A 27,013-nucleotide genomic window follows, 5' to 3' on the forward strand; every position below is an offset into this window, starting at 1 on the left:
CAGTTTTGGTTAATGCAACTCACTGCTTGTGCAAACAGAAACATGAAATGCGAGACAGGAAAAAGTCAGAAAGACTCTTGCTGGATGATATTGCTGTTTACCTCGTCCTGTAGCAGCAGTGTCTGTTGGACGGTCCCACTCTTCTGGCAATTTTAGGATGAGTATTAAACTGTGACCCTCCTGAAAAGAATCCTTCAACAACAATGCCACAAAGACAATTCAACACTTTTAAAAGGCCAAAGGACGTTTGTGTTTTGATGGAGGCAGAAGTATCAACTGATACTTGCCGGGATATCATTTCTGAAGGTTTCTTTTGGAGTCTACATATAAGGTTTCAGAGAGTAAATGCCAAAGGAGGAGGAAATAGAGGACAGAAACTTGACATCCCATGGTGTCCCCTGAAGGGACCGTCTCTGTTGAAATATAAACTCCAAAAAGATGTATTGCAGCAGCATAAGATCAAAGTAAATGTGCATATGTCCTTTCAACCCTGTTTCCTAAACAACAACTAAACTGCACTCTCAATTATGTTTCAAGGACACATATTTTCTCCTTGATTTACACTTGACAGTTCAAGAAATTTGGTAAATGTACATTGAAAGGAGACAAAGCAAAGCAACAAAACTACTTTGTAAGGTAACAATAGTGCTTAGGACATGAACAGCGGTGTCCTGGCTGAAGGTCCTGTGTGTTTTGACCCGTCCACTATCTACTTCCCTACACAAACTTTCACAGACTCTTTTAAAAACTCAATTGAGACATCTTAAAAGCAAAATGTAATCCACAACAAAATAAGGTTCCCTAGAAACGTAATTCACAGTGCAGTTTTAGTTGTATGGGAACGTCATTTTGTAGGTGACAGCGCCGATATTTCAGTGCGATTCCTTAAGCCTGAAGCATGATGTATGACCATGCACTGACAGTAAATAGGACCATCTTTATACTCAAGTGAGTGAAAATAAAGATGTCAATGCTAACAATGGTTAATAGCAGCTGATGAAAATATCTCTTCTTGGAAACATTTATTGCAAATGTAAGCTGTAAAACTGAATCTTTGCAGATCTCCAGCAGAATGCATTATCCCTAAAATAAACATAACATATTGCAATACTAAAAACTAGTACACTCCAGCACACACACACACACACACACACACACACACACACACACACACACACACACATTAACCAAGGGGGAGTTCATGTTTTAATTGCTGACACTATAGCTTCTGGCTCTCGGAACCAAATGGATCTCCTTGCAGGAAACATAATCCATTACCATAAATCAGATGCGCTAACACAGACAGGTGCTGCATGAATAATTAAAGGTCGGTACATTAGCACTTGTGTGGAAGTATGTGTTTGAGCCGACGTCACAGAACGGGCTAAAAGGACCGCAAAACCCCTCCATCCACATCAAACAGCCTATACTTTGCACTACGGACGGAAAAGGATGTACAAGTCGGAAAGAGGACTCCAATTATAACCCCCCCTCCCCCTCCGTCCCATCTCTCTGAATGTAATGTAACCAAAACAGAGAGGTCTGAAAGAGGAGCTTGGGGCGGTGCTTGTCCTCTGTTTGGCTGTGTGGTCCTATCTCTTGAGGTTGAGATAGTACCCTTGTCTGGACCTGAGCAGGTGAGCCTGCTGACTCCGACTCTGTAATGGAGAGTCCAGGGAGCTCGAGGCAGCAAGCAAAAGGTCTGCCCGAGCAAGCCGGCGATAGGACCACAGATCTCCATTCTAACATTAATTACACTTGAGGCAAATTCATTTGGATTTCTGCCCAGTGAGAGATAAGCTTTAACTGCAGACAAGGCAAGAGCCCGAGAGCAGGGAGAGATACTCTTGATGCTGCCCTATTTGGCCATGCAGTAGTAGTAGTTCTTTATCGGAAAAAGTTTTGTGGCCTCCGATGCCACGTGTGTGGAATTCAATGAACCCAAACTTTACATCATTCTCGGGAAAGACTTTACTGCAAAACTGTCTGATGAACATTTATAGATGAAAAATAGAACACAAGTGTCACGGTGGATTTGTATTGTAGGGATGATTGTCAGTTAGTTGATCAACAATTTTTATTCTCCAATAATCGAGCAAATATATCAAGCAAAAACACCAAACATTGTCAGTCTCCCCCTTTTCAAATGTGGAATTTTGGTAATTTTCTTCGTTGTATTTCACTGAAAATCTTTGGATCCTGCACTGTTGGTCAGACAAAGTAAGCAATTTAAAGATGTGGGGAAAACTGTAGAGAGAAAATTATTAAACAAATAATCAAAGATGAAACAATGTGGGATAAAAACCCTGGTGTGTTGCGAGAAATATTACTTTTCTAAAAGTTAGAAAATACAAACAACAACCGTTTGAAAAATATACATCACATTTATTTGTACTGACACCAAGAGTCCGTACAGAGTTGTCTTTGTCTATCGATGTGTCCGGGCACTAAAGTTAAGAACCTGTTTCCTATCTCCATACATCCAACAGTCAACAAACTGTATTACCAAGCGTGGGTTAATCACTACCAAGAAACAGAGTTTGACATAGCTGACACACACCACTGTTTTTTTTTGTTGCTCTAAAGGTAACACAATGTACAAAAAGCAAGTCTGGAAATAGTCAGATTCTTTGTTCCTTATTAAAAAACTTTTCCTCAATGTGTAAATAACAAAACAATGCACTTATCTCTACTGAGCTTCTGCTGCATTGCTTGTTAGGCAGCCAAAGGGTAAATTGACTAAGATAAGTAATGAAAAGAAACAGGCCGGCTGATCCCTGTATTACTACCACAGCAGCTTTTTGAGGAACTGTTCATGCTCTGTGGAGCCACAGAGCTGTAGGAGCCGTCAGGATGTGGTGAGATGCCAGTCAATGAGAGGAACACTTGCTGTTAAACGTAAATGATTACACAAATCTTTCCACGCAATGTACACTAATGTGCAGCACTATTGGGATGTCAGAAAGAACAGTGCAAATCAAAGACCCAGACCTAAAAAGAAACAGGAAACTTAAATGGATGAACTCTGAAGAACCGGCAGACTCAACCCCCCTTTGGCGGGCCTCGGGCCCTTGGGGGTCGGGTAAGGCTAAAGCAAGCAGGCAGTCAGAGGGAATGAGGGAGCTGAAGACTGGTGGCTCCCTCCGTGGAAATGAGGATGGCCCTGTGGCCTGACCAGGAAACTCAAGGCACCAGAAGAACCAGGAGCATTGCTGTCCATGTTAGGCCCTGAGGTGTGCAGTGCACTGAGCGCTCGTTGCTTTTTGCCCGGACACCTGAAGAGAAGGGAGGGGGAGGAGTCAATATGGGTGAAAACGATGATGCAAAACAGAATGCCGCAATTGCATTAATGTTTCATGCTTAAAAACTCCATTGATCTTGCAAATGAATCGGACCCCAGGAACTACGAAGAAATGGCGAAAAAAAAGCAATCTGTTGCCTAATGTCACATGCAGGACAGTAAACATTCTGTCCATCCGGTTGCTTAGAAGCTAATAGGCCGTGTAAGAATAGGAAGGCTTGTGTGGGCGACGTAATTAAAACCGTATTAGCCAAAGAAAACTTGGCTCACACAACATCTGCGATGACTCAATTAAGGGCCGAACACAAGATTGCTACAAAGAGAAAACAGCCTATGCATGAAGATTGAATTTCATGGGTCACGTTGGGGAGTGTGAGGCTGAGAAGAGGGAAGGCAACTAACTAGCTTACCGGAGGAGGTGACCAGTCGGACTTGGGAGCTGACCGCTCCCTCTCCTCCTTCGCTGAGGGCGCGCACCTCAATGATATAGGTGCCTCCCTCTGGCAGTGAGAGCATGGTGGAGGGGTTGATGGTTCTCGTCACCTGGTTGTGGCCTCTGCCCTCCTGTTTGAGTAACACCTGCAGGACATGGTCACACAGCCACTTTAGGTTTTTACAGGGGAGAGTACAGCTGCAGAGTTCCAGGCTCGGGGTTCCAGGTCCATCGGCAGAAACGTCAGGATACGAAGAGACAACCTTAATATTCTGATATAACTGTAACTTTTAAAGTTAGGTAACGAGGCTTACCAACCTTATGGGATTGTAAACTATGCTTATGTCGTCAGTGAACTAACGTTAAAATTATCTAAGGTTATTAATTTACATGAAATAACAATTTCTTTGCCTGTTGTTGCTGTGCTTATGTTGAAGTTAGCCAACGTTAGCAATTTATTAAACATTCTGTTACCTACTTTATAAGTTATATGTTTAAAGTTCTATTGAAATTATTGTATTGTTTACCTCTGCGTGTTATTGGTAGAGGTTGTGTGGCATGGATGTGATATGATGTATTAGATATATACTAAATACGCTATTTTAGTCATGATAAGCACGATGAGACAATACAAGCATGTGCAATATAGGGACAAATAAACGTATATTGATAAAGAAGCGCGAGAAACACTTAATTTTCCACTTTAACACATGTGATCAGGATGTGATGTTCAACAACGGTCCTGGTGATGGAGGTGCCTGAGCCTGGAGCTCTGCAGCTGGATGCTATTGTGTCTACATGGCATTAACACTTTGTAATACAAAAAAACACATTACGACAGTAATAGCAGCAACAATATTTCAGATGTCCAGGAATGGAGAAGTGAAGGTCCTGTTTCTTTCTACATAGACAATGATGAGCTGCGGCTGGAGCACTTTCCAGACTTTGGTGGACATTCGGTTCTTTAAATACAAAAAGTCAAAGTGACTGACAAGACCGTGTGCACACAAAGGTGGGAAGAGTCCACTATAATCGCCAAGGGGCACAAGGGGTACAAATGTCCAAACACTGTACTTAAGTTTGTTGCACATACGTATAACGCCAAGCTGAACCTAAAGTTTACAATTCAGATTAGCCTTATAACATATTCAACAGTTTAAAGGGGAAAAAGCTGCTCCTCACAATTAGCAAATCTATAGTTTGTATGTGTCCTAATTTCATGCAGTTGAAGAAACGTGACTTTAAAGAAGGATCATTACCATATACCCGATAACATCAGATTCGTTGTCCTTTGCCTTCACTGGGTCCCAGTTTAAAGACACGTTGTTGCCCTCTTGAATCCACATGAGGTTGGTTGGAGGCTGAGCAGGAGCTGAGAGGAGAACGCAATGCTCGAGGTGCAAATTCAAACAGACTTTTTAAGCAGAGTTTCAACCAACTAGGTCAATTACTACCCTTTTTACAGGGGGATTTAGGGCAAACTGCACAGGTAGCCTCTATTCCATATATAGTGTGACATGATTAGTGTCAGTACTGTACTCACGGGCTTTCCTGGTGTTAGCTGTGACAGCTGCAGTGGCAGGACCCTGCCCGATGCTGTTGAAGCCTTTTACAGTGATGAGATACAGGCTGTTGCCCTCTAGTCCTGTCAGGACCATGGCTGTTTCGTTCTTCACAGTTCTTTGTTTTGCCCCCGACTCCTCCTGCTCCATGTCTTTCCAGTAGCTGACCTGTTCAGACGAAATGAAAAGACTTTGAAAACGGTCGTACCTTTGACTTGTGCTTGAAGGTTCACACGCTTGAGCAAAACGTCATATACCGTATGGAAATGTGCGGATGCAAACCTCCCCCCCACCCCACAAGGCACACAATTTACACGTACCTCATATCCTCTTGGTCTCCCGGGGCCGGGATTGGGCGGTTTCCAGGTGACCCTAATTTCCGATGAAGAAATGCTGTAAGCTTTCACATCGGACGGCGCTTCCCTCGGCTCTGTGGAGCAATGTTGAAACGGTGACAACCATGAAACTGCAGAAAAGCTTTTCCCTCTGTTCTTTTTAAATCAATGCAGCCACAAATATGAACCCACCGCCCTCAGCGGAGTGGATGATGACAACTTTGCTGAACGGCCCATCTCCCTTGTTGTTGTACACTCCGACCTTCACTTCAAACGGGGTGAGGGGAGGGAAGGTCTCGTCTCGGTATTTGTACGTGGTGGAGTCCGCGGACGTCACCATCTTTTCCTTCCAGCCTCTGGTTCCGTTGGCGCGAAATGCGACGATGTACCCAAAGCCCTCGCCATTTTGGAACTCCTCGGATACGGGCTGATGAATACAGTGGAAAGACAGAAACTGATCCTCACTGAGATAAAGGGCAAACCTATCTTACTGTGACGGCATCAGTGACTGAGGGTGCAGTGACTCATCTAAATAGCCTCTTCTGTGTGGCTCTCATTAAACAAAACATGCCTTTTTCCTCTAGTCATCCCGTTGAAACCGCTTTTAATTTCCTACCCCTTGACTGCTGCTGTTGGCTGCCAGTGTTAATAAAGATGCAGTCAGTCTTGAGTAATGGAATCAAATGATATCTGGCTCAGTTGTCCCCATTATGTAGCACATTTATTTTTCCATGTCTGACGGGTACATTTTTTTTGGGACACAGGTTTTGTGCGCTGCTAAGCTGTGGTTTTCCTGAAGTGGCGAGACTGGGGGCTGTGTTCCACAGCTGCTCCGCGCTTAATCAACTCAAATGCCAATTCATTAAGTGAGCTTGAATTTAATTAAAATACGGGCTGCAGGGTTTAAAATCTAAATTTAATAAATGACAAACACCTGTACACCTGTTTTTTTGGCAACAAAAAGACAGCGAGCTTTAATGTGTTGATTTGCACAAGCTTCAAAGTAGCATTGTACCCAGAAGGCATCACCCAAATTAGCTATTCAGTCCACAGAGGGATTGGTGGTGGTTGGAGACGTTAGTTCACATTTCATTCAATCACCATGACCGCCTAATTACGGGGATGATCAGTGGAAATGAATTAGCTTCCATCAAAGTTATTATCAGGGCTGACAAGGCTTTCAAAGACATGCCAAGAAATATAGATCTTAAAAAAAAACAGCATCAACAAATTAGCTAGTTAAGTCTAGAAACACTTCCCGGGTTTGGGAATTGAGATTGTCGCGGCTAAGTGTGGCCACGGTGTGAGAGGGCTGATTGAACTGAGGTAAATCTTGTGGATGAAATTGCCGGGCCTGCCGGGGCTCAGTCACGGTGACTGTAGGGCCATCACTAATGGTCCTTCCGATGGCTCCCAGAGAAAGAAAAAAAAGAAGAAAAAAACAGTCTCCCACCGTCGACTCTAATGAGACGGCTGAACGAAGCTGCAGAGACTGTTTAGTCATTCATCCTGCTTAATAACCTTGCCCACCATGGCCGTCCAGGCACTGACAACTCTCCACAGATGATTGGAGAGGCAGAACTGTAGCACGCTCGCATGCCTCGACTGCCAAAAAAAGGACTAACATTCCTGCTCCGTCTCCTTTAATATCCATCGGCATTGATCACTGACGACGTCCTGATTTATTTCCAAGAGCATTTAGCAGAAAGGAGAAGAAACAGGGCAGAGCTTAAACGACCTGAAACGACGGGTGCTGAAAGGAGGACACTGCATCGAAGTGAAGCGTCTCGACATTGTCCAGCGGCGCTCTCGGAGAGCGTCGTTTAAAAAGTATTTTACATTTTTTGCCCTATTGTACACTCTGTACCGGCAAAAAAATGTCTGAAAAAAAACAGACGAGCAGACTCGATGATGCTCACACATGATGAAGCATTTGTTGAAGAAAGCAAATTGTTTCTATCACAGAGGTTGCTGAAACTAAAATAGCTGCAGCTCTGCATTTCCTTGAGTCTGATCAAGACGGTCCTTTAGAAAGAAACAATTGTACTCAAATTGATGGAGTGCTTGAAAGGACTCTAGCACATCCAACCAATCATGGTTTTATGTCACTTAAAGTATCCCTTGATTTTTCTTCCAACACGGGGTCCTGCATGTATTTATAAGGAGGTCGTCATTGTGTTATACAAGCTACTCTAATGACACTCTTTACATAGCATAATTCTCATTTATAAACAGGAAATGTTCGAGCGCCAAACACCATCCCATCTGGAATGGACATTATCCCCCATAATGTGCCACGGAGGGGCACTTCTCCTCATGTGAAGGTTATCTTCCCAGTGGCAGTTGGACTCCCATACTTAATAACTACAAGAATAACTGTCAGTTGCATCCACATCTGTTCACCGTTCCCCTGTTAATATATCCTTCAACTGATCTCAATTGCAAATTCTCTGCGTTGCTCATAAGAATTCTGCACACGCTGCGCACCGAACCTGGCCGAGAGCCAAGCTGTCCGCTGATATCCTCTTTACTTGGCGTGAGAGTTAGAACGTTTCGAGCGCAACCCTAGTCAAGATTTACATTACAAACAGATATTCATAAACATCCCTTGGACTTTTTTGGAACGGCTCCGAGAACCAAGGTTAATCATCGTTGTGCCGCTCTGGTGCGACCCACATTTAAAATCCAAAACGTCTTAATCACTGGCCCGGCTCATGCGGCTCTGTGTAGCACACGGCCCGGCTGGCCTTCTTTGAGCTTCGTCAGCTAGTTCGGCAGTCGTGACCAAGTTGCGCCCTCAAACTCTGAGACCTTGTGTGGTTAAACACATTTCCAACAGAATAAAGAGGGACTACGTTTAAAATGCAATGAGCTGTGATCCCAGGGTTGTGTATTGTCCAGACGATCTCTCTTGGATACAAGGTTTTTCCAATCAGGAGAGCCAATGACAGACAAAAAAACAGCATGCACATGTGCTGGAAATATCTCTAAAAAACATTCACATTTAATCCATGAATCAAAATCGTAATTTCAAGTCACTCTGAGGTTTGTCTGCATTGATCTACGTATTGCTTTTGTGGTATTCAGTTGAATAGGCTCTGGTGCTTGCATTGTCCTCTTTGCTGCTGCCATGCCTTATTTCCTCTGGGACAGTTAAATCTTTATCTCATAAAAGTATTTTCTCTTTACAATAACCACTTCAGCCTCTGATCTTGTGGAAAAGCATCCTGGCTGAGCGGACTAAAGCACTTTCCGGTTTGTCCCTCGTTGGAAGAGTTGACGTCTTTCTTCCAGGTTCAAAGCCTGGATGTAGAATACTGTACTAGATGGGTCGATCACGTCTTTCCTCTCATAACAAATAATTGCCCTGATGATGGCCGCTGACCTGAGCCCCCTCACAGCTCATGAGCACTGGATATAATCTGCAACTCTCTCGCCATATTCTGAAGGGTCACGGCTGTTTAGGAGTTTAGAGCCTTTACACCTGAGTCGTTTTAGCCAAAGCGGAAGTGTCATGAAACGTGCATTCTCTCTACTGACCAGCAGGGTCACGTAAAACAAAAAGTCTGATTGTATGGAAGTCTATGCGAAAATGACCCTACTTCTCACTTGATTTATTCCCTCAGTAAACATTTTAAACAAGAGTTTGTGGTCTCAATTGACATTTAGTAAATGATGGTGTTCAAATAAAGCAGGCTTACTGTGATTGACAGGTTGCTGCAGCTACCAGAGACATATACAGCATCTCTACGCCACTTCTCCGCATTCCAAGATGGCGACAGCAAAATCGCTGATCCCGAAAAAAGTCCACAAACCAACGAGTGACGTCACGCTGACAATGCCCATTTCTTATAAACATGATTACGCCTCGTTCCCACAAGTTGTTGTGTCCGTAGGTGGCATTATTGTGGTTCAGGGTTTAGGCTGGGACATCCTTTAAGAGTATTGTTGCTATTCTGTATAGCATAAGTTGCAGGCCCCCCTAGTGTTGAACGTAAGGACATGCATTAGTAAGTAAGTAAACTCACATTGGTACACAGAGCGTTTGGGAAATGAGGTGTGAGACATCGGAACGATGACCAAAAGCCAAATTTAATCACAGCGTAGCTACTTTAATTAGACTGAACTCTTACTTAATATACAGTTTATCCGCTATCATTAATGGACTCTTGGTCCATAGAATTTAATTTGGTTTTGGTTTTGGTTTTTTATGCAGGGGAGAAAAAAAACTTTGAAGATGAGATAATTAGATCAAATATAGATGAGAAAAAGAACCCAATCAATATCTATTTAGAAAATGTCAACAATTTGTCAGCCCAAAAAATGCAATTTAAATGCAATGACATTTCTGCTGAATTTCAAGCTTTAACTCGTCACACAAATCAAAATTGATTCCCAACCTCCCGAGCTCAACTCTGTTCTTTAAATATTTCAGCAAATCCCTCAATACGTGTCTCCTCCTACCTTTAAAAACATCTCCAGACTCTTCTCATCATTCTCTCACTTGAGGGTCTGAAACTTTCCTCTATGTTTTAATTAGATCCCTCTTTGATGGTTGTGGGAATAGGACTGTGTGCAAACAGCGGTCCCCAGCAGACACGGAGGGAAACTGCGTCTCCTCGTCATATCTCAGCTCAAGCGAAAGCAACTGACTGTAAACTCATGCAATCATCTGTATATCTTCAAGTCATTAAACCGTTTCCTTCAAGTATAGGAGCCACGAGGAGTTGCGTCGTCCATCAACCAAGCTTTATCCCCCTTAATAATGTCTGACAAGTATTCCCAGGCAACACAAAGTGAAGCTTTTTAATGAATGGCACATGCAGTAACAACCTCTACATGATTATTAAGTCACATTCACATGCAGGATTTATTACTCAGTGACAGTTTAATCCTTAAGGGAACATTGGCAGAGCGGTTTTTGCACCGATGTTTAAAGGGACCCTTGTTTCACTGGGCTTGTTTTCACTCTATCATAAATAAATATATTTATAACATTGATTCTCACGCTGCATGTTTCAAAGAATGTTCTTACAGCGGCGGCTCGTGATAAGAAATTCACTTAACATACACTTTTATTATCACATCTTTTTTTGTTGAGGAATACTTTCTCAAATTTAAATTATGAATATTTACACCGCATAGGTGTCTTCTCACATTTAATCATGTAAAAATCCTGAATATAATAATTGCTATGCTTTTTATGTGCGGGGGTTTGAATCCCGCAGGAACTGCTCTTTTTTTACAGAGCCACACACAGGAAACGTTGAAAAAACACACTGACGTACAGGATCAACATGTTCATTAATTAAAAAGTAAAGTTTTCTATGTTCTGCAGCTCTGCGTCAGCCTCGTGTCATCGTTGTGATACTACAGATTACTGTACACCTGCTTTACAGGTGGACGGGTTCATGAGTCGCAGCACAAGCGGATTCTGTTGAGCCTCAGGTTAAATGAATACTTCACACACAAAATGAGCATCTTTATTTCAATTACTCAGCCTCTGGTCCCTGGAAAACATGAAGAGACTGTTTATTTTTTGTAACAAAGGTAACTGAGTAATTGAAAAAAAAAAGGTAATTTTCTCTGTGAAGCATTTCTAAAAATGACTTATGCTCTTTCCATGAAATATATATATATATATATATATATATATATATATATATATATATATATATATATATATATATATATATATATATATATATATATATATAACTTTGTCCCAGCCTCACACACACATTTTCAAAACCCCCCAAAGCATAACACTCTTCCACAGTATATCTCACTGCCAGTTTATTAGTTATTAGCAGCTGATCCCTGAGCGTCTCCCCTGAGAACTAACATATTTAGATCTCGTTACCATATTTCTGTTTACATAATGCAACATATTGATATTCAAGACAAGTTTATTATATGCAATCATCTTTAGTGCTCAAAATGTTTATCTAATCTATTGACTGGGAAGACATTGATTTTTTTTGCATTTCTATTAGCCTTCTGATGGTAAAGTTTAACATTCAGTCTTCAAGTGCTGGTAAACTTTAGTGAACTCTTCTTAATAATAATCATTCTGGTATAATTAATGCATGAACTGGGGCTGTTTCTGAATCATCAATCTTTATAAAGCGAAAGAGTGTTTGGAGAAGCATGAATTTGAAGGAGCTTCAAGCCTTCTGTAGAGATACGAACATTATATCCTCACTGAGGAGTTTAAACTCCACACAATTTGAATGTCATGCTGCTGACATTCCTCGAAACAACAGGAAGCGGCAAAGATTATTTTTAAGTTAGATTAGACAACAAAAAAAAAAAGCCTCCATTAACTCCCGTTTATGCAACACATCTCTGGGTTGGCGCAACTGGAACAGCAGGCCCGCTGTGACATTTGAGTTTTTCTCGCACATATGTTCTCACGGTTGTGCTACAGAGGCAGTTAGGACCCTACCTCCCACGAGATGACCAGTTCGTGCCTTCGGCCGTTCCCTCCGCTGACGTTCGATGGTGCCACTGACGGGACTGTGTGAAGCAGAAAGGTTAACAATGCATCACTGACGCCACACTGCAAACGCACTTCAACATGGTTTTGACAGAAAAATACAGAAAAATAAAACTCAAAAACCTTTCAGACAGTCGGGTCCCATGGCCTTTAAGGCCTAATCCTCAACGTATGACCACATGCAATTGAGCTGCACTTTGGTTTTAGTAATTGCTAAATTTGTCATCATGATAAAAGAAAAAAAAAAAAGCGTTTTGTGAGTCAGGAGGTCATGAATACAGTAAGACACTGTTTCAAACATCGCTGAAGTAAACAAACCTTTTACAGCGTTATAAAACATCAAGAAACTCGATATATCGTTTGATGTTCGTGCCTGCATTCAATTACCTGTCGATCAAATTGAGAGTGAGAGCTTCGGTGCAGCGTTCGGAATTTTTCATTTATTCTTTTTGTTCATCTTTGAATTGCAGTTTATAACTTTAAAGATGAATTACCACAACAGTGTGCAGACGCAGTAATTAGTCTTTTAATTACGCTGAAGCGATAGGACAGATTAAATAAGCCACTTCCAAATGACCACTGACCTCTGTAATTATTACGTTTTATAGCCGAGAACGAGCAGTTAGTGAAGCGGCACGCCTGATGCCGACTGTCTCAGTCAATTTCTGCACACCATAAATACCGTATTCTTCTGTGTCTTTGCCTCGGGGCATTAAAGGACAGGCTGCTTCAGCGGAAACACCACGCTTGTTGAAATTCATGTAAGCAGCTTATTTTCAACCCTTCTGCCCAATTAAAATGGAGTATATGAACAATGGGAATGTAACATGGTCATGGGTTGGCAATGTGGGGTACTGTAAGCTGTGTAGATACAATACATCATCAGAACTAGAAGTTTCTGGACTCAAAATGTGACTTGAATGTAGTGCATATTGATGGCTTGGCGGATTTACCTGCTTCCTTCGTCCTAACGCCTCTCGAGGGTGCACTGGGGTCCCCGGTCCCGATCGCATTGCTGGCCACCACCCTGAACTCATATTCCACCCAGGGGTTGAGCTCCACAGCCATGGCAGACTCCATGTCCCCTGTCACTGGTTGTGGGTCTGCAGACAGCAGTGTTTAGTGCTTAGGTATTAATGATATTTGTACACGCAGGCGAGGAATTCAAGAAGTTTAAAAAAAAAGAAAAAAGTTTATGGCTGAATATTCGAAAGTTATGTGCTGTCCCCTGACCTCAATCAACCAACTGAGCATCTACACAGGCAATGGGAAGATGGCTGGCAGAGCATCATATGCATCTTCTGATGTTTGGGCCCACAGGCAGTCTTTAACTAGAGAATTATATACTACTTTGTGTGATGACTTCCAATTACTTTCTGTTCCCTAAAACTGCTACAACGTTTACATTTGTGTTTAGAAGCTTCAAGTCGACACATTGCCGTCGTTTCATCCCACATCCTCCAGTGGGCTCCAGTACAGAGGAAACCAATAAAAACACACCACGGTCGTAGTTCCCTCCGCGTTCACTGTGACACGGCATATCGTTTCACCAGGTGGTGACGAGACCCAATTTACTTGAGACCCGGCGTGACAACGTTTTCACGTCTGAACAACGGCTTACTCGCAGCTTTAGAGGACATCAGGAAGTATAACTCATTACATAGAAGGAAGCTGCTTTCAATCAATTCTCACAGTATCTACAGAGGACTTAGAGAGCGGCGTAATTACACATCGCATCCCGAGAGTAAAACAAAAGAAAACCCGTCAGGATTCATGAATGTATTTTTGAAAAGAAATTACAAGCAGGTAACATGACTAATCTAGCTTCTTCAGCGCTGCCACAATCAAGCTTCGTCAATATTGAGCCCGCGACAACAAACAAACATTGACTGAAAGCATATCCGTGTCACAGGCGAACCACAGGTCTCGCTGTGTAACGAAGGCAACTTTCGGGGATGCCTAGGAGCTTACGCTCTTATCATCCGAAGCAGCTCACGATGAGACCACTCTGTCTGGCTCGCCGCTCTTCAAACAGGAGCTGATAACTGTGTTTGCAGGGAGTGGGAGCTTAAAAGCCCCGGTACCCCCTTCAAGTTCAACACTGACAATACATCACAGAGTCCTAATTGTGCTTTATCGAATTAAATGTGGTTGAACAGACATGATGTGAGAGCAGTGTATACAAAATGTGATTTATGTATCTGCGGGGATGAATCATTATGGCACCTTAAACTCTGCTATTATTATCATGCAGCATATTAAGATGGATTATGCACAATGCTTAGCAAGCCTTCATCCTTTAAATGCTAAGTGATAGTAATTGATGGTTTTTCTGTCAAGGTACAGGAAAAAAAAGCAGGTAATTCACTTTTTTTAAGCGGTGGAAGTGCATCTATACTAAATGAACATGGATAGGTCTTATAATTCAAGCCCAAAAGGTTAATTTCCCACTAACCGCTGATATGACACTGAAGAAAATTCAAAGCAAAGACATTTGATGTGGGCCCAAATTGCTTTTTTTCGCTAAGCTCCTCTGAACAACAGCCAAGTTCAAACATAAAACGACAGCTTGGAAGAGAACTGAGTTTTAACCTCTCAAACAGATATCTGGGGACAAAAAGAAACTGTTGGATTTTTGGATTATTGTTTAAAAAAAGCTCTGTGGCAAATTCAAGTTTATGACACTTGCATGTTTTGTTCAGCATGATAATCTTCTTCAAATGAAAAACACTTTTACAATTTTTGAAGTCTTAAAGCAATCAACAGAAGTAAAAAGTGAACATTTGACGATAAAAAACCCTGCCACAGTCATGTGACTTTAATAATTCATAATTTAAACTGAAGGCAGGGGAGAGTTTGACAAGATGACGTTTCGTACTCTCATTTTGCTACTTGTTAGCAACAGCCTTCGGCAATAAACGTAAAAGCTTCTTTTTCTTTATCGTAAAACAAAAAAAGTGAAAGTTATCCTTTATTAATCCCTTGGGGAAATTCTTCTCTGCATTTGACCCATCCTTGGTTAAGGAGCAGTGGGCTGTCCTGAGGGGCGACGAGGGGTTGGATGTCTTGCTCAGGGACACTTAACGACCACTCATCCGCCTAAGCTACAGCCGCTCCCTAAAAAGCATTAAAATCTGTTACACTTCAACCTTTTTTCAGAGATCTAACCAAAACCCCATTTAAAAACATAAAAACATTAATTTTGAGACGAGAGAATCTGAAGTGCAAACATGGTGACTCACATCTGGGTTTTTCTTCTTGCAGCAGTCTCTGAAAGTAAAAGTCTGATTGTGTGTATCAAGGTGCTTTGCCATAATAATGTGTCGTTCTATCTCTTGACTGCAGTAACCATGCTCTTGTTGGGCTGATTCACCATCTCCGCACTTAACTTTGGGCAGGATTAAGGCCTTTGTATACAGCCTCACATTAACCTCACAGATCTAGAGGCTGCAATTTGCTCCTTATTGATTACCTGTTTTGACAGTTTGCCAGCCTAATGAAAATGGGCTGCGGGCCTGTAAATTATAGGTGCTGATCGGACTGTGGTTGTCCAGGCCACGAGTCCAGGACAGGGTGGCCGTGGCATCCGTGATCTCCTCCACTATCACCACTCCAGGGGGTCCGGGAGGACCTGGTGGAAAGAGAGTTAGGACACAGATTAAATTACAGGTTGAATCACCAATGCTTCAGAAATGTCACGACATGAGGGAGCAACACAAAACAATCTCTGTTGCTGTTGTAAGACGGCCCATATTGTGATGTCTTAGTCACTGTGCATTGTTGTCATTAGATACACTAATGGATGCAACCATGCACGCAAGGAAGACGTGCAGCTGTGTGCATCTAGTGACAACATCCATTCTCTGTTGTAATCTTTGCACAAACAAACAACAGACGAGAGACACAGACATACTAAACTGAAGCAGGCTGACACCGATGTGCTGCCAAGCATTTCCTGCTGATGAGGGGATATCAAAGCTTTCTTTTTTTGGGGGGGGTTTTGGAGGCAGTTTACTTGTTCTGCTGAGCATGACTGTGTGCTAGACCTTCCTGTGTTCTATAACAGCCAAACATATGTTTACCTCAGTCTTCAAAAGTAAATGTAATCTGCAAGAGCAGCGAACGTCTGAGGACTCTAGGGTGAACAGCTGTAAATGAAAAGCTGGCAGCTGGTGCACTCAATGAAAACCAATGTTCTGTGTCCCCAAAAAGTGCCCATTAGAAGGTTGTACTGAAAGGTGCATTTGCATTTTGGGACATTAAGATGCATATTGTGTCACTGTAGGAACAGTACCCTCTTTATAGTGTGTCCAACACGTGGCATATATCCTCCCCTGTAGCAGAGCTTACTGTATTGGTAAATGGCCATGATTAAATACATCAATATAAACATTGTGATAAATATATATTTAATTATTTGAACATTACGTGATTAATGAGAAAAAAGCTGTGTAAAGTCAAGTTTTTCATGTAAATCTAACATAAAATCTAACACAGAATTGTGGATTCCAAGTTATTTTTTCTATATTCTATATTATCACTAAGCAAAACAAAAGGTCCGATTATGTCGTCTCGAACGAAACAATATGGGAAGTAATAGCCTTTAAACATGACCAGGAGCAGCGCAGACAATCATGGGAACATTACATTACCAGCAACAAGCGGACACAGCCGTAGAATCTGATCACTACACATTTCAGCCAATCTGTTTTACAGCACATATTAAACCTGTTCATGCACACAGACCGTCTGTCCAGCACAACTCACAGTGGCCATAAAAACACAAGACAAGATCAAAAGGCCAAAAGGGGTGCGATAATGTGGAAATAGTCGTCGTGCGATTGACCATTCGCTAAGCCCCGCCCTGCGCTGCTGCCTCGAGCTACCGTGGAACAAACACTGCCACTAACTGCACTCACTGAAGAAATCGATATCGGATTTTTGGTAACATGATTTCAGAGAGAAGCAGGCACGTGTATAAGATTCATGAAGGATATATCCAGGATGTCAAACTGATTCAGCAGCAAAAACAGGTCAAAAAGATGAAGACTGCAGCGTAAAAGTGAACCACCGCATCACCTGGCGATCGGGACAGAACATGCCAATGCTGTTCCTGTGAAGCCGGGGATTTCTTAAAATAAAACAGTGTTTACAAGTGCTGCCGCTAGTTATTAAAGTGTGAACATACTCCCACAGGTTTTAGAAACATGTCTCAAATGTCCTATATTCAGATAAAACGTTGTCATTGTTTTGCAGTAGTGCTCGTCATTGTGTCCATTTCTACTGAACTAAACATGCCAAGAATCATTATTTTTGAGAAACCCATGTGGGTTTTGTTTCAGGGTGCAGTGGCTCAGTTCAGGGGGCAGAGTGAGTCACTGCCTCAACTAAAGAATGCACGAGAGACGTCGCAGTGCATTGGAGCACCGCCGCTGACAACAAGCTCACCTCGAACAAGGAGCTCAGCCTCCGCGAACACGGCGTCAGCACTGGTCTGGGCTCGGCACCCATACTTCCCAGCATGCTTCAACAAAATGCTCCTAATCATCAGATCCACTGTTGAAGACTGCTGCAATTGGGAATGAAAAAAAAAAAGAAAGTTAGATATTCTGCAAGCCTAAATGCACTTGACACGAAAAGTGTGATTCCTTTACATCTTGTAGAGGCTCATGTGGCTTGAGAGATTTCTGTTTAATTCAGGTGCATGCTTGCTGCTACATTCTTCAGCGCCCCGTATTTCCTCTCTCTGCTGAAATGAGAAACGCCTCAGGCAAGTCTGGGAATAATTCAAGTTCCACAGGCAGCTGTTTAGCACGAAACCTGATTAAAATTACAAACCATGCATCGGCCAGGAATCTGTTGTGCCTGTAACGGATTGTCACTGCAAATACTTTCTCTCCCGAGCATGGGTAGTAGCAGAGGACACAGCAGGACAGATGTGACTGTTGATAAAGGAATAGTGACATAAAAAGGACTCCCTACTCTCTTGCACATTTGTTTTCAACTTCATTTCATGGTTTGGTCTCTAATGATTTTATTTCTGCATTATGAAGAGGGGAAATTATACTAAATTAACCAAATTAAGCTTGACGAAACTTACTCAACACTGACTTTTTATTTTTCAAAATGATGCTTCTGAAAAGTGATGTACAGCTTAATTTAATACATAATTGTTAGTGTGTACAAAGGGACATAACAACGTGACCATGTAGGAAGAGGTTCCTCTGTGGTTACAGTGACAAGGTTAACAATGCAACAATGTGTTTAGGGAGGCAAAGGTTAAGTGTCTTTTGGTTTGTGTAGCTTTTGTTTCTCGCTGGCAGAATTTATACGACATCTTTCTCAGAAGACTCTTGACCATGTCTCCCTCGACCTATTCTAGATGACGGAAATCAAACAGACAGACAATCCAACAGGAAGAATGGGTACAGCTCAGGACGAGCAGATGGTGAATGGATTTGCACTCGTGTTTTTACAAAGCCAAAATTTCACAATGGAGATGACGTACATGTCGACAAAAGCAGCAATACTCATGAACAGAAATGATGAACACATTCAAATTAGAACAATTCTTTGTAATTATTCATAAATATTGCTTATTCAAAAAACATGATGTACAGTATGGGGGCAGTCTCTATTTGTGTTTTCATTTTCACATAAAGATGCAAGTTCGCAGTTGCAATTCAAAACAATACACTGTAATTTGATGATAGTTTGACCTTTGGCTGAAAAAATTATTTTAGCACATCAAACAAGTGCAGTAGGTAAGTGAACTCATGACACAAACAATTAAAATGGAAACCACGAAATAAGACAGAAGGACAGATAAAGCTACAATGGATGACAGCCGGACAGAAGGACCATAACCAATATGACAGTTGTATTCTTAGCTCTTACTCTTGCTCTTACTGTTTGGATATATTCAAAGTGACCGCCATCCTGTTGAAAGTTGATGGGCTTCTGGTTGAAGAGCCACTGGAAGGCCACATCCAGCGACGTGTCATGTGTGGCCTTGCAGCTCAGCACCACGCTCTCCCCCACGGTCACTTCCACTCTGCTCGGGCTGAGCTCCACACGCATGGCCTCTGGAAGCACAAAGCTGCTACACTGTCACCTCAGGCTAACCAAAGCTAGCGTCAAGCCGCTGCATTCCACTTGGACGTCACTGCGGGAGCGAATCGCGAGAACCCGGGACGTAACTTGGGCAAAAAAAAACCACACACACAGACTCACCTTTGTTTGGATGAATACCCTGCTTGGCTCTCATCTAGACTGGGTATAGTGCATATATGAGACCAAGGCCTTTACGCCGTGTCCTTGTAATATGATTCTTGAAAGTGAGAGCCCTTGGTTCATGGTTGATTAAGCACAGTAAATTTCCTCGCACCCGAGGGGGCGGGGGGTAAAAAATGACATTGGGGACTGTTTACTGGTGGCCGACTTGTGCTAATTTGGCAGAAAATAAAAGGCCCTCTGGGCATCACTTACCTTTTACCCACAGTACGGCAGTCATCTCTGCCGAGCCCAGCTGGTTCTCTGCTCGGCACACATAGTTCCCCTCATCTGCTCGGCTGGAGTTGACAATTCTCAGAGTATTGTTTCGTAACAACATAATCCTGGGGGACATGCCACAAAAATCAATACCGGTATGAGAAACAAATACACTTACGATCAGTTGCTCGACAAGTTTTTTGGGCACGAGGCCGTGTGTGTGCGGTTGCGTCGGGTTACAAGAATAGCAATATTCACATGGGATGGGATAAAAACTGCTCAGATTCTCAAAATAATAATCCACTGGAGATTCCAGTGGAACAGCTTAAAATAAAACAGTGTTTACAGCGGGCACATTATCATCACTGAATTGAAGGATAAAAAAGCGCCTGACGGCCCGTTGTTTGTGTTACGACAAAGCTCAGAAGAGTGATGGGACGTGGAGTCAAGAACAGTGTTTGCATTTGTTACGCAACCTTTTAGCAAAGGAAAACATACAAATAAAGAGTGAGAGATCAACCAAGAATTAAAATGTGTTAATGAATCTGATTTGCAGATACCACTAAGTAGCCCGATGTCAAACAGGATTAAAACTGATGTTATTCAAGATACAGATTAAGGTAATGGGTAAATGTTTATTGTAAGAAATAAAGAAGAGTATTGATGTCAGGAACAAAGAAACACAGTATTCCTCTGACTTTCAATGAGGGTACAATGATGCACCATATCTGATCTTGTGTTGTCGAAAGAGCAAAATAGGCTGCCATCTGAGTAATTGCTGTATAATTTTAAATTCATTAAAGGACATTTTTAGAACATAATTTGCAGAAAGCATGCTACACAACATGAAATAGAAAAGATGCTTTGTTCCTCTGCATCAATATTTCCATAAATCTAAATAAACGCTGATGGAATCTACCTGACAGACCCTAAATATTAGAGGATTCAATGAATCTAAAAACAGAAGCTGTCAAACCGAGGCATGCACATCACCGAGCTGTCCTCTTGGGAAACACAACTGTAATAGAGAGGGGAGAAAAAAACAACAACAATACCAGGTCTGCATTCATAAGTAGCCCCTTATCCAGCTGAAGGACACTAGCAATACGGGATCAACATTTCGCTGGGAGTTGTGAATAACAGCTGGAGAATTAGACGCTTGACATCAGATAGTATCGGGTGTAACACCGGAGCCAGGCGAGTGAGCAGATGGCTGCGGAGCAGGAACCACATGACAGAATATCCCCTTAGTGTCTGGTGCGAGTCCTTTTCATAGACCGAATATCTGAACCTCATTTGATTTCAGTATTGCCTTTTTTTCGGAAGCGGGAATGAATATTTAAAAAGTTATTGTTTGATTAGAAAACATCCAAAATCGGACTGATGGGTGTGTGAGAGGTATTGTCGACTTATAATCTCATTTGTGTTGTTTGGCGTTTATATTTGCAACACTAAGCTCTTTCCGTCACAGATATAGTGATTGAAATTCACGAGGGCGTGACAAAATCTTCCCACATATAAGACAATTCAGAGGCAATCTGCAGCCAGGAGACATTTTTCAAATTAGGGGGAAAATTCACAACTGACAAGGACACCGAGGCAGAGAGGACAAGGTAGGAATATGCAAATGAGTTCAAGCCGAGGAAATTTAAAAGAAACACTTAGACGATCACAGCAAACCTATGTGGCATTTGAATATATTTATATATATATAAATGGTTTTCTGACATGACGTCAAATAGACCGCTACAGAACACTTATAAACATATGAAATCAAAAAATGTTTCTCATTTGTTTATAATAAAAAATGACTAATTAGCGTAGGCACAGTCTGATTCTTAGACAAAGAGTCTGTGGGCTTCAACCGAGTCTGACACATACTTTCAAACTAATGGGATTAATACTTTCTGTTTAGGAGACAAAAGCCCTGAACATTAGCGGAAATCCATGTTAATTACAAACCTTCATTAAGTCAGCACAGCTGTCAATGGCAGATAAACGTGAAGCTGCTTCGATTCCTCCCGTTCTCTCAAGAATAGAACGTCTCTTCGTCCTTTAACCCTTTGCTTTAATAGAGGTAAAGGCAGAAAATCCTTGCGGAGTCACCCTGGCCGAGACCTGCAACTGGGCTGCTCCCGTTTATTTCGGCTTTTTTTCCAGATAGGAATCACCCTTTCGCAAGGTCGAGCAGGGACCCCTTGAACACTTGCCTTATCCAGATCATTACCCCCCATGCAGTCGCACTGATAAGTTGCATCAAACTCTTCACTTGATTTGTCTTTTCATAAAAGCAGCGTGTGTGCAGCTTAAGAGGAAGAAGAGATACTGAATGATGGAATTCTTAGAGATTGTATAGAAAATGGACCACACACTGTACAAATTAAAACGCCAGCACGAGTAGCGATAGTATGTGATAAACTACTTTGAAAAGAAAATGAACTGCTTTTTTCCTCCATAGTGGAGGGTACCAGTGCCCTCTCAACACATGACTTCATCTCGAGTCCGATAAAAACAAGATTGTGGTTTTTCGGACAGGTATGAATCTCCCCCTGCACACACACACACACACACACACACACACACACACACACACACACACACACACACACACACACGTTAAAACATAGATTTGTGAAGGTTTGACAAATACCTCAAAGGCTTTATCAGATCCAGACAAGCCGAGGTCATTAATCACCATTTTAGGCAACACACTCTCTCACTTCTCCCCATCCATCAGTTCTACTGGAGCCATCCCATTTATAGAAAAATAGACGTCCAGAATCAGCTCAGAGGACCATTTTTTTTTCTTTTGAAACAAGTGCAAAGACCTCCGAGAGTGGCGTGTTAAACTAATTCCTGAAAACTCCCGTTTCCATTCACCTGTAAGAGGCTGTTTTGAAGGAGCAACACACTGAGGATCTTATTATCAACCGGCTGCCCTTGCTGCGAGGCTGTGAAACAGACAGCTGAGTCTCGGCTGATAAACAAAGGTCCCGTTCTCTCACTCAAAACTCAGGATGCTCAGCAGTGACTGATAATTTCAGCGGCGTCGCTCACTTTGATTGATGGGCCCTCGCCCCTGCTCAGCCGCCTCGAGGTGCCACGGAGGGATGTTTCTCATAAAGGATGATGCATCAAACTGCATGTGAATTCCAAACGCAATTGTGCCGGTCTAAATTGTCAGCATCCCTGAGAAGGAGGCGGGGTTGAGGACCAGCCTCCAGAGCTTCGGCAGTACCTAAAGGTGTTTTATTCTAGTGGTGACACTTAATTTCAGTTACAGTAATGAAAATGTGATGTGTTACAACGAGACATGTGTGCAATTCCTAAAGGGCCCGAGGAGGAGCGGTATCACTTGAAGTTAAGCCATGAAATACCACAATGTAAAAAACAATATACGGATATTGAGGGAGACAAACTTTTCATGACTTCATGCATATTTTACAGGGCAATTAACTTTCTCTCATAATGTTCTGTTCTGTAAAGTGTGCGAAAGAAAAATAAAGAAAAAAAAGAATTTGGATCCTATTTATAACACAGAGCTTCAGCAAATCTTCCACAGCCTGTAAGGAAAATGTGCACGATCCCTTCAAATGATCCCTCCACTGAAACACGCCCTCCAACATGTTTAACAACTGCTTCGTAGATGTGCAGTAAAGAGCTCAGGCAGACCTGCACTTGAGTGATTTTTCTGCGGCACAAAATTGTTTTGCCACACACAAGTCTCTTACTTCTTAGTACCAGTATAGAGGCCCGGGCGTTATGGCAATATACTGTGCAGACCATAAAGAAGCATATCTTCTGAGGTATCTATCTATTTCTTTAAATATTTTAATATCTACGGATACATTTGGCCATTGCAGACTACGTTGCAAATCAATGGCCAGGAGAGCTTTATGGAAACCAATGTGATGACTGGTGTCAGATTATAAATTATAACATATTAAATAACAATTTCCGTCCGCACAATTTTATCCATAATATTCGCCGTACATTTTAAAAATTGCTTGAGGTTGGGCTATGGTTTGGTATGATGAAGTCTGTAGACCTTGAGCTGAAACCTTGCATCCCTGTCATCTTTGGGGCTCTGGAAAGCGGCAAGTAAATGCAGGATTTTCCGACAGTTAAAAACTCTTTTTTATTATGTCATATACTAAACGCATTCTAACTGACACACCAGATATCTCATTCTTTCATTCCCAGATGTAAATGAGCTCATAGTTAACTCTGGTGCAGCTGAGTCGCTGTAGATTGTCCAAGTCAAATGAATAAAACACATGAATAAATAAATCACTCCGTCTATTCGGGAGTGAAACATGATGCATCTGGAGAGTTGCTGTACCTTCTGCTTTGCTGTATCCTTCGGTCTCCTCTCCTCCATATTATCCGTGGTTTGGGCGATGCTCTGGGTTTGCACTCCAGCAATACGTCTTTTCCGAGTGTAGCAATGACTCGTATGGGATTGTAGACAAAGACAGGAGCTGACGCTGTGAGAGACAGACACACGGCATTTAAATGTTTAAAACAGTAAAACACACATATCATAGCAAACACACTAAGATTCTGATATATTCCTGATATTTATATTGTCACACAAATGAACTAAAACTAAAACAGCGCTGTCTTGTCTAACACTGTGACCGGCTGTTTTCAGCAAAGTAATCGTATGCGACCTACTGAAGTAAAAATGACAACAATGGGATCTTCATATTTCTGCTGAATGCCCAAAAAACATCGAAACACGACTCACCGAGCTTCAGTTGTGATTTTGTCTTTTGGACCCTGAGTGGTAAAACAACTTTTGTTTGAAGTGGCTTTTCAATAATTGTGCGGTTGTTAAAATGTAATGCAATTATAAAAACGTAATCCACGTAACACGGCTTCAACTGTGACATTTAAAAGTCATTATTAAAAAACTGCTGGAGGCTTCATACTGACATTCCATGACTCAAATTGCTAGATTGAAATGCTAATTTGTTTCACAGTAATAACTAGATTAACTAGATTTTTCACGTGAGTTATGCCTCTACATAAAGATGCTTTTATACACTGCATAGTGCACCATACTTTGGCTTGAGTATGTGCTCATTTAGTATCCACAACAGGTCTATAAATATACATTGTGTTGTTCAGTCTAATTACTTAATAATTGTCATGTTAATTATGACATGCTTGGATGGTTCGTGATGCTTTTATGAAAACAGTGTTAACCCATATTTAACCAGACTGCCTGAGTGGATAATAAATGTGTTTTTTAACAACCATGGCTTGCTGCAGAGAAGGAATTAGGCACTAATGCTCTAAATAAGGCTTCAAGCGCCAAAGTAGACGCAGTACTGCTATACAGTTGTGTTGCACATCAAGGCCATCTACAGGCTGCAAGGCTTTGTCAGCTGTGATTATTCTAATCCTGAATGATGCTTTAAAGGTGACATTATACACAATGACAATTCAATCCCATCTGTAGCTACAGGCTGACCCTTGTCCCTGCAACACTTGTGTCTTTGAGGCTGAGTAGTTGCCTGAGTGGCAGAGGTCCCTCTAGACACGGAAAACAGCGGAAAACAGAGCAGTTGCTGTGTGTATTTGTTTTAATCAAAATAAGAGCAGGCCTGCAGCTGGTGGCAGCCGTACCCTTATTGCTTCACCCGCCTCCCTCCCAGAAGAGCCGGATCTGGGACAAGATCGCAAGGGCGAGGGCAGCCGCTGCCCCCGTGCAGCCTGAAGTGATCGCTCATCTGCAGGCTGTTATTAGCCATGTAATCTGTCCTGATAGTGTTTGCTTGTGGACATCTCCACAGAGCACAGGTCACTGGGAAGACATGCCTGGGGGGTGTAGTTATGAAAGCATTCATCACCAGCTTCCAAACATCATCATTGTGACTGTGACTCTAAGGAAGGCAAAGAAACTTCCTCATCAGCTCACGAAAAGCGTATTAAATATGAGACAGTCTTGCAGACAATACGTTGCATTCAAGTCAACTAAAGAGAGTTTGTTTTTTCAAAGATTTTAAATTGATGGGTATCGGGACAAAACATTTCATGAATCTTCCACGAAATTTTTTTGTCCATTTCTATTAAGATTTTAGAAATGTCACACATTCCCCTTCAGAAAAGGGCATGCAATACGGACAGTAAATCAAAGTGTCCCTCTGGGAAACATGAAAGGGGAATGAGTGTCACGAGATGTGTCCCAGTATAGGAGATGACAAGGAGAAAATGGTGCATCAACACAGAACAGTGGACAGCCATTCAGTATGAAAGTGTGACTATTGTGCGTTTAACCTGAAGCCGTATGTGTTAGTCTGAAGAGCAGTTTCTTTTGCTTTTGTGTCCTTACATTTTCAAGTACAGTACAGCAGACAAATGCCTCTCTGTCTGTCAAATATTATTAGAATTGTATGATATCTTTACATAGATACAATAAAATAATTAAAAAGTAAAGCTGTAAATTGTAATATGTGTAAAGCTGGAAATTATTTTTGCTTTAAAATTAATTTAGGTAATTGACTTCACTAAATCCTGCCTCTTCAGCGCAGAATGGCCAATTATAGCATAGCATCAGCCAACCTCCAACCAGGGTCCAAAAAACTCTCATGCAATTGTTTCGGCATTCAATTTCAGGCTGGTTTTGTGGACTTGAGCTTCTATCTCTATCTTTTCAACCTGTGTTCACTGCTGAATCAGTTTGACATTCTGGATATACCCTTCAAACGCAAATATTAAAGATCCTTCTGTTTGCTTGTCCGGGAAATTGCTTTTGGTTTTTCCACTAATTTGATAACATTTATGTAGTTTGTGACAGTGTGGGCTCCATGGAGGCTCTGACGGCTTGCTGGAGGAGCAGAGGAGGATGGGGCTTAGTGAAACGTTCTCATCTTTTCAGCTTTACGTGTAGATTTTTATGTTTGTAAAGCTGTCAGATTAATTTGGTACCTCAAATCTGTACTGCAGTACAGTATTTGATTATACATTCTTAGTTACTTTCCACCAGTTGATACTTACAATTGGTAAACATACAACAATAGGGAACACTGACGAACAAATACCTGATGGAAGTTAAGCCAAAAGTTAGGGTTTGTTTTTTTCAACGTGATGAATATTGGGGTGTACGCTGTACTTTGATGACGAACAAAAGAGCGAAGATAAGACCCTAATGGAGTCATTAAACTCCATCAAAGAAACCATTGATGTCTCTCTTTTAGTGTTTGCTCCCCATTAGTATAAATCTATATCTACAAGTCATTGCTTTTCATTCTCCTCTGATATAACGAGGGAACTGTTCCAGACTCCCCTCAACTTGAGGCAGGCAGACACCTCATTGAATATAACCATAAGGGCCCTTCTTTTATTCATGCCGTCCACTGCCTGGGTTAAATCAGGGACCATTGA

The 27,013-nt window shown here is 41.8% G+C and overlaps 1 protein-coding gene across 4 annotated transcripts in view; it reads right to left on the bottom strand.

Annotated features, from left to right (window-relative positions):
* Positions 1–2,053: 2,053 nt before the first annotated feature.
* Positions 2,054–27,013, bottom strand: part of cntn5 (contactin 5) — a 103,660-nt gene continuing 78,700 nt past the window's right edge. For 2 of the 4 annotated variants that reach the window (XM_068584378.1, XM_068584381.1), the window contains 13 exons: positions 23,964–24,108; positions 19,619–19,746; positions 19,028–19,215; positions 17,579–17,699; positions 15,603–15,761; positions 13,084–13,233; positions 12,080–12,150; positions 5,824–6,058; positions 5,617–5,726; positions 5,278–5,464; positions 4,994–5,106; positions 3,712–3,880; positions 2,055–3,275 (listed from right to left, as the gene is read on the bottom strand). In XM_068584378.1, coding sequence (XP_068440479.1) covers positions 3,184–3,275; positions 3,712–3,880; positions 4,994–5,106; positions 5,278–5,464; positions 5,617–5,726; positions 5,824–6,058; positions 12,080–12,150; positions 13,084–13,233; positions 15,603–15,761; positions 17,579–17,699; positions 19,028–19,215; positions 19,619–19,746; positions 23,964–24,108 — 1,868 coding nt within the window. In that variant the 3' untranslated portion in view covers positions 2,055–3,183. Of the gene's footprint in view, positions 3,276–3,711; positions 3,881–4,993; positions 5,107–5,277; positions 5,465–5,616; positions 5,727–5,823; positions 6,059–12,079; positions 12,151–13,083; positions 13,234–15,602; positions 15,762–17,578; positions 17,700–19,027; positions 19,216–19,618; positions 19,747–23,963; positions 24,109–27,013 lie in introns of all 4 variants that reach the window. The other 2 variants (XM_068584379.1, XM_068584380.1) reach the window with 2 other exon arrangements.

Source organism: Clinocottus analis, unplaced genomic scaffold (genome assembly GCF_023055335.1).
Source record: "Clinocottus analis isolate CAN_PGR_092001 unplaced genomic scaffold, fCliAna1.0.p SCAF_2, whole genome shotgun sequence".
Taxonomy (NCBI): Eukaryota; Metazoa; Chordata; class Actinopteri; order Perciformes; family Cottidae; genus Clinocottus; species Clinocottus analis.